General features: G+C 42.0%; 1 protein-coding gene across 15 annotated transcripts in view; it reads left to right on the top strand.

Annotated features, from left to right (window-relative positions):
• The window catches only part of Asph (aspartate beta-hydroxylase), a 210658-nt gene that overhangs the window by 153095 nt on the left and 48641 nt on the right, over positions 1-8922 (top strand). For all 15 annotated transcript variants that reach the window (XM_021221962.2, XM_029533263.1, XM_029533265.1 and 12 more), the window contains 2 exons: positions 3264-3362; positions 6619-6708. In XM_021221962.2, the coding sequence (XP_021077621.1) occupies positions 3264-3362; positions 6619-6708 (189 nt within the window). The remainder of the gene's footprint in view (positions 1-3263; positions 3363-6618; positions 6709-8922) is intronic.

Genomic DNA, 8922 nt, shown 5'->3' with positions numbered 1-8922 from the left:
CAGTTGTGCCAGCACCATTTGTTTAAAATACTGTCATTTTTTCACTGGATGGTTTTAGCTCCTTTGTCAAAGATCAAGTGACCATAGGTGTGTGGATTCATTTTTGGGTTGTCAGTTCTATTCCATTGATCTACCTGTCTGTTGCTGTACCAGTACCATGCAGTTTTTATCACAATTGCTCTGTAGTACAACTTAAGGTCAGGCATGATGATTCCACCAGAGGTTCTTTTATTGTTGAGAATAGTTTTTGCTATCCTAGGTTTTTTTTTTTATTATTCCAGATGAATTTGCAAATTGTCCTTTCTAAATCAGTGAAGAATTGAGTTGGAATTTTGATGGGTATTGCATTGAATCTGTAGATTGCTTTCGGCAGGATAGCCACCTTGACTCTGTTAATCCTGCCAATCCATGAGCATGGGAGTTCTTTCTATCTTCTGAGTGAGATCTTCTTCAATTTCTTTCTTCCAAGACTTGAAGTTCTTATCATACAGATCTTTCACTTGTGGGCATTTCTTGTTCAGAGCACCATACTCAGGTTGTTACATGGACGCTAGGACCTGAACTCTGGCTGTCATGATTAATCAGTAAGTGTCCTTAACCACTGAGGTATCTTTGCATCCCTAGCCACACAAGCCTTTTTTATGTTTTCTCATTCTCTTTTGCCTTGAATGTCTTTGCCCCATTGGTCCCTGCTTTCCCTTTCACTGGTGATCTCCACACTCCCACGCGCCTCTAGAACCTTTCTTCTAATCACACTCATCATGAGTGTGTTGGGTGTTCCTCCTCTGGGATAACTGCATGCCTCTGCTTGTTTCTGGAAGTGCTTGTGTCAACAGTGTCTGCTGAACATGCATCTCCTGGACTGGATTGAGAGCCCTTTGAGAGAGACAAATACCTCATTCCTGTTTCATATCTGGGGACCTAGAGGAATTTGATGGGTTTTGAAATTCTAGAAAATGCTTACATTTGATAGCTACTTGAGATGATGTCTGTGTGACTGCAGTAGGCAGGGGTATTATCAGTGACGTGCAGTAATTATAATGACTTGTTTGTAGCAGTTCCGGCAGAACCATGATCAACACCGATTCTGTTCAGTCCTGGAGGTCCGTTCTCAGCCCATGGTCTGCTTTAGGGCCTTTCAGCTGAAGAAACAGATCCCAAGCTTACAAAGATTCTTCTAGGAAGGAGAGCCCAGCATGCACCCATCCATGCCTTTATCACAAGATACTGAGAGTTCCCCCATCACCGGGCTCAAGGGATGAGATGCGAGTGAAGCCAAGTCCCCGTAGAGCTTACATGTTAGAAAAGGAATAAAATATCCGAACAGGTCAGATGGAGATAGGTCCTGCGTAAACACAGTCTGGATAGATAACTTGGAGGGCACCTAGCGCTGGGGGGTGGCTGGCCTTGGTTTTCAGGTTGGGAGATAAGCAGGGGAGGAATGCACTGGAATAGTGTGCACACACTCCTTTCACACAATCCTTCTCCCACAAGTAAAGGGATGACCTACTTGGATGCCCTAGGGAAGAGTGAGCCAAAGGAGTATTGTGAGGATGCCATTTTTTTAGTAAGGGTGCCTTTAGCTTACTATAAATAACAAGGAGTCCAATGTGCCTCAGAGGGATGGCTGGGAGGGGCACGAGCAGAGCCGGATAGATGGAGGCTGCAGAAGTGGTTCCTCGAATGTAATCTTTAATGCTGAATGAAAACAAACTTGAGGAAGGATCAGGTCTGACCCCCCCCCCCGATTTAAATGGTTTACCTGGGGGTCCCATGTGGAGAATGAATAGCAGGGGTGCAAAGTATCAGCCACTGAGGGGTTTTGCAAGAGGGTATGAAAGAGGAGATTTGGTCCAGTGCAGTAGCAGGTAACATGTTGCGTGTTACCCCTTTAAATAGGCACCGAGTCCACTGCGGTCGTGGTAGCTTCTTGCTAGAGAGCTTGCTCTTCCTTTGTAAAACGCCCATGGTAGCTGTGGCTTCACTTTCCCTAACTGGCTCAGGGATAGAGAGGAGAGGCACTCAGGCATCATCTCCCTGAAAGTACCACTCACGTCTTCTCCATCTTCTTCTTTGTTCAGGAAATCCATTTCCTAAGCAGCGTCACGAGTCTAATGTTTTTGTGTTGATTTCTCGCTGTTCATATTTAATTTAGGGGGCATTTTGCATAATTCATCTTTAAATCATAATAAATGCATGTAGTGATGAACAATGGACCAGCTTATATGAACTAGCCACCTGGGTTTTTAATCACATAGAGTGGGATTATTTTCACCAGCTTTATATTCAGCACTTGAAATCATTGCACTTCCAGGAACTTATTTTCATTCATAATTTTTTTAAAGCCTGTTATTTTGAAATAACCTCAGACTTTCAAGAAATTACCCAAGTAGGACACAGGTTATATTCTCAGGTCCCTGGCCATTCTGCGTTCAGCCCCAGCACAGAGTTAAAGAATTAGCGTCTGGTCGCTCACTAGGCCAACACTCGGATTCTGATCATTTGAGACTCCCCAGGGTTACTCTTCAATACCCACAAGGCTAGTGTGTCAAGCCTGTAACAGTTCATCTGGTAGTTTTCACTTAAATACCTATGAAAACTGCAGGCAGCTGTTTGCTTACAGTTGCCAGGTACTTCTTTATCATTCCATATGGTAGCCTCTGGGGCAATGCTGTGTCCTCTGCAGTGATTCAGGATCTGTACTATGACAGATGTCCTTTCCATGGTGATGGCAATGCCCCTGTAATGCCCTTATAGTTGTCTTTATGGTCACCATGCATCTATAACAGTTTACTCAAGAGTGTTTTCATATCCCACTCTGCCACTAACTTTAGTGACCATAGACAGATGTTTTAGTGCATGAGTAGATCCTAATATGTAGAAGCATGTACGTAAAGCAATATGAAATAACCCTTCAGAGTCATCTTGAAGCACAAAAAAATTCAGAGTGATTTTCTCTAATGCCTAAACAACCTTGAAGTCCTATCAATGGTCAGGTGTTTGGCTACAGCCATGCTCCAGCAGTAACTACATTCTCATTCACAGCTTTACTCAGCGAGCAAGTGTGAAGAGCGTCTTGAGTTGATCGGCCATTGGGTTTGTTTCGTGTAATGATAGCGGTGAGACAAGACGCTCCCACAGTGTTTGAAGCTGTAACTTCCGGATCCATCCGGAGTACGGCAGAACTAACTAGGATTTGTTTTGACAGTCACTTGTACAGTCTCTCCTCTAGCACTGTCGCACTTTGCTTTCTTTGAATCCAGGTGCTGAATGTGACACCAAACGATGGCTTCGCCAAAGTGCATTACGGCTTCATCCTGAAGGCACAGAACAAGATAGCTGAGAGCATTCCCTACTTAAAGGTAGCTGCCATGGTCTCCTTCCCATGTACTCTCTTCCTGGAGTCCTTTGAGGTCCCCTTTGGTTGTGGCTTCTGGTATGGCTTCTAACTGATTGGCATGCATCGCTGAGTCTTCCTTGCCTCACAGTGCATGCGTCTCAGGCAGCTCATACCTCCACCTGACTGAACGTCATGGAGAGACACCAACTGCATGAGCTACTTTGGCATCATGGTTGCCAAAATTCTCAGCAGAAACCATGTAAGGGAAGGTCGGTTTGGGCTCTTAGTTTCCGGGAGGTACTGTGTTTCATCCTGGGGATGGCACAGCAGAGCTCGATGTGGCCGGAACATGTGACAATAGATTGTTCAGTTCTGGTCTATGAGCACTAATGAAAGACCGTGAGTGGACACTAGAAGCAGAGTCACCGTCAAGGCCCACCCCTGGTGACATACTTCTGCAAGCAACGTTCTACAAACTCCCAAAACAGTACCTCATGCTGGAGACCAAAGCACAGGGGCCTGCAGGAGACACTTCAGCCTACAGCAATAACAGCATGAGCAGACACTATTTGAAAAACACCTTAGGGCGAATGACTCAAAAATCTTAAAATATATTATTGCTTTTTCTACCATATTAAACTGCAGTGTGGACAGTTCACCAAGATAGCACTGGGGCTTGGGTCAGGTCTAGCAAGTGAAATTCTTGCTGTAATAGAAATCGCATTTGCTGGGGGAGGGGGGGTGTGCACACCTTTAAACTCTCAGCACTCAGGAGGCAGAGGCAGGTAGATCTCTGTGAGTTCAAGGCCAGCCTGGTCTGTAGAGTTAGTTTCAGAACAGCCAGGGCTACACAGAGAAACCCTGTTTCAGAAATATAATAATAGTAATTAATATAATACTTAATATTATATAATATTTAATATAATAATATAATTAATATAATATAATATTACATCTCAGAAATATAATAATAGCAATTTTCTCTTTCCAGAAAAGGAAAGAGAGATAGAGAGAGAGAGAGCGCGAGCGAGAGAGCACGAGGGAGGGAGGGAGGGAGGGAGGGAGGGAGGGAGGGAGGAAGGGAGGAAGGTGGGAGGGAAGGAAGGAAGGAAGGAAGGAAGGAAGGAAGGAAGGAAGATCACTTATATGTATTGTTCACACACTGAAAATCTAAACCATGGCTACAGTAACTGCGGAAGGGAATTAAAGTTTATTTTAAGTTTAGTTTGTTTTTGTTTGTATAGTAACAATATAGTGGTTAAGAGTTTGGCCCATTGTAAAGAAGAGCTACTGTATACATAGCTCATGTATACATGAGAGCTTTGAACCCCCTTTATGGTAGCAGTATGGCTAGCTTCTGTGACTTCTTCAAACACTGCTTATTGTTGCAATTGCTGCCTATCTTGAGAATTCCCACACTGTGCCTGGCCAAATACACTTCTAGCTTCCTATCTGGCCCACACCCCTGGGGCATAGCACTGAGTATGGTGCCCCTCTAGATGGCTTATATTCCCATCTGCCCTGGCGGTCATCGGACACTGCTGACCTTTCCATTTTACCAGGGCTGTGTGGGCATATGCATTGGTCTGGCTTAAAGTGCGCTCACATCCTCTTCAACTCTGGAGGCCTGATAGTACTCTTCTAGGTACAGCAGTGGGGAAGCAAGCAAGAGCTAGGGCAGACATTTAACAAACAAGGATGCTCTACATAGTCAGTCTGTTACGTTAGAGGATATTTTCCAAGACTGCAAAAATGTCAGTTCTTCTGAGAGAAGATAATGACCATATATGTTTCCTATTCTTTCATTCATATATATATATATATATATATATATATATATATATATATATACACACACACACATATATATGAACATTATATATTATATATTGCATTTTATATATACACTATTGTATTATTAATCTTAATATTATAATATGGGTATAATACAATATTATTTTATTAATACTAACAATATGACAATATTAACAATATTAATTAATGTTAATTAAATAAACAATATTAATGATATATTATATATAATATTATAAAGTACAACATTATACTAGTAATATCAATGCTATTGCAATATTAATGATTTTATTAATATTAATTAAATAATAATGATACAACATTATATATATGTGCAATCTTATATATAATATATAATGTTCACAGATTTATATGAAAGAATAGAAAACATATATGGTCATTATCTTCTCTCAGAAGAAATGTCATTTGTGAGATAGATATATATACACACATACACACACGTACATATATATAAAACCATGGGTATGTATGTGTGTGTATATATATAAAACCATGAGTATGTGTATATATGTATACATATACATATATATAACCATGGGTATGTGAACCGTGTATGTGCATCCACATCATGTATTTGGAGGTCAGAGAACGACTTGCAGGAACTGGCTCTCTCCTTGCAATATTTGGGACCTGGAGATGAAAATCAGGTCATCATGTTGGCAGCAAGTGCCCTCACCTACTGAGCCATCTTGCCAGCCCTCAGGTAAAGGTCCTTTCCTAGGGAGACCTCAAAGATGTAGCTTTATGAAAAGTCCTTTCCATTAAACTATTTCACAGTTTTGTCTATTTTTTTCCATATTCAGTCTCAGTATTTTCTCTTCCCATTTTATAATAAAAATCTCATTTCCAGTGCTTTTATGGAGAGAGGGAAGAACAGAGCAATTCACAATAGAAACTGTTCAGTAAAAATTACCTGTGTCAAAATTCCAGTTGGTGCCAGCTTGAAACCTGTAAATGTTAGTAAGAAGTTTCATTAGCTGCCTGTGGCACATTTGTTTAGGGTAGAAAGAACTGTCACTTACACTCACACTGCCATCCCTTGAAACATGAGCAAAACTGTTTGGGTTCAAGAATAAAAGACTGTAGGTGGCATATGGTCAGACTTGGAGAGCAAAATCAATGTGAAAATACCCAGCCAGGGAAGCCATCTGCAGCACTGGAATATGATAGCTCCCACTGTGGAAGTACAGCGTGCTTGCTAATTCCTGGGCTAGTCCACTATTGGTTAATGATAACCTTGTCGTTAAAATTAGATTCTCATTTTATGTTTACATGTAAAATGTAGAGCAACCTCATCATGTACTTTTAATAATGAGACAAAAATTTTAAGGTCTTTTGTTTTCCTATGAGATATTTTTGTTCATATATAAGGAGAATCTATAGAAGTCAAGGAATGAGACCCCCAAATGTCACCCTTCACAGATGGTAACACTGTCCTTTTCCAGGAAGGAATCGAATCTGGGGACCCTGGCACGGATGATGGCCGGTTTTACTTCCACTTGGGGGATGCCATGCAGAGGGTCGGGAACAAAGAGGTACGACTGACTGGGTTTGTGACTTTATTCCAATAGATGATCAACTCGGGGGTGGGGACTTTTACTGCTAGGAATCAGTTAGAACTTTACGAATGTTCTAAGCATAACTTAAGAAGCCAATGTTCTTACAAGATCTTTGGGATTTGGATTTTACAGTTTATTCTTTTCCAAAGTATCAGATGTGTAATCTGAAAAGTGCCTCTTTTGGTGTGTGTGTGTGTGTGTGTGTGTGTGTCTGTGTGTGTGTGTGTCTCTGTGTGTGTGTGTCTGTGTGTGTGTCTGAGTATATCTATGTGTTTAGCGAAAGATAATTGCCATTGAAAAGTATCATTGAAATTAAGAAATATAGAGTTCTCTAAAATTGTTTTCATTTTTAAAAAATTTACATATTTAATGTTTTACTTTGGAATTTCTGCAGTAGTCATTTTTAGAACCAGCTATTTGACTAATCCTTCCTTAGCTTGTGGTCTTAATGTTTAACCCTGTACTTTTCATTTTTCAACTTAAGCTGAACATTTATAGCTAGGGCAGTGGCGGGTACCAACGCAAGCATGCATGCACGCATGCACAAATTTCTAGCCCCTTTAGGATCCCTGTGATTTGCATGCCGATAAACGAGGCCTACTTCTTCTACCCAATACCACTGTAGATTCTACCCCAGCTGTCTGCAGAGTCTGAAGATAAAAGCACCAATGCAACAGTGACCCTTTACAACCACTGCCCTTCATATGTGACATCTCAGGACAACGCAGCTTCAAATTTCTAGGTTTCATAAGAATGTAAGACCCTCTGGGCTGGGCCGCTAGAGGCTCAGAGAAGCTGTGTGACTGCGCAGTCTCCTGCAGGGAACACGATTGACTCTGAGCCGCAGAGCTCTGGATGATTGACACTGTTTTCTTTCTACCTGTCTGTTCGCGTGTACCCTCCCCCTTTAACCTACCAATCATCTGACTAAAATAGAACACGACACTAGAAGTGAAGAGGAGGGGAGGCGTTGCTGACGGGGTAGTCATTATTTTGTTCCTTCCTCCTGTAAAAAAGACCCCTCCTTCGGATGAGGAGGACAAGAAAATGTCTGCCACGGTACCCAACCGTAGGTGAAAGTCTGTATTCAGTTTCTGTAAATATAATTGTCACTAATTAATTTGTCTTTGAACATCCCGTGGTACGGGGCAAAGACAGATAAAAGAAATCGACTTTATCTCATATCTTAGATGAAAACAGCTCTTACTTCAAGGACAATGAATTCACTACTGAACACTTGTTATGAGCCTGGTGTTTAAGCCTAGGGGGCCGTTATACCAGCATAATTATCGTTAATATGCAAAGAGCGGCACAGTTCCTGAATTTGGAAAGTTCATAAGGATTCATGCTTACACGGAACAGGAACAAGCCCATAGATGCCCCACGCGAGAGTAACCCAATACTAAGTGTGGCGTCTGTGTCAGAGCTTACCCACTGGGAAGCAGCCGCCCTCTGCGTTTGCCTCGGTGGAGCTCACTGCTGGTCTGAGAGAGGACACACACTCCTGGGAGGCGAACGCACAGCCTCTGCCACAAAGGCTGCTGAGAAAATGGATCTCAGTGACTATTTCTGGTAGAGTGGAGGAGAAAGAGGGGAAGACAGCCCACGGCAGCCCCAGAGCAGCCAGGCTTCAGAGGCTCCATACCGAGTCCACATTCTGTCTTCAGCTCTGGTCTCACTCTCCACATGTATGTTCACACATCTCCAGTCAGTCCCAGGGCACTGCATACTGCTCGCACAGCGAGCTCCCTTCTCCTCTCCGCCATTTTTCTTTTAGATTGTCTCGGGTTCCTTTATTGCCAACTTCTGAATCAAAATTGGGGTCAACCTTAGCTCCTCCCTGTTTTACTCCCTTCCTGAGGGCCACATGGCCCTGTCTCAAAAGGAAAAAAAAATTGAAAAAAAATATACATCATTTACACAAGTTTCTTATTTGACAGAACTTTTTAGAAGTTTTTGTTGTCATTTTATGTGTGTGGTTTTGTTTTTTTAAATAATCTAGCCTAATTTGTTGAATCTATTCTATATTGTACCAGTAGAAGCAATTTTTAAGTTTCTGATCTATCATTGTGAGGATTCTATTTCTGATAAACATGACGGGGTGAGTGCCGATTCAAGGTGGTGTTGAGTGCATAGTGCTTACTGTGAACAGGCTGCACAGGCAGTGTGACCAGGTACTGAGCATCGGTA

Source organism: Mus pahari, chromosome 22 (assembly GCF_900095145.1).
Source record: "Mus pahari chromosome 22, PAHARI_EIJ_v1.1, whole genome shotgun sequence".
Taxonomy (NCBI): Eukaryota; Metazoa; Chordata; class Mammalia; order Rodentia; family Muridae; genus Mus; species Mus pahari.
Note: the sequence above shows the minus strand (reverse complement) of the source record. Positions and strands in the feature narration are given on the sequence as shown.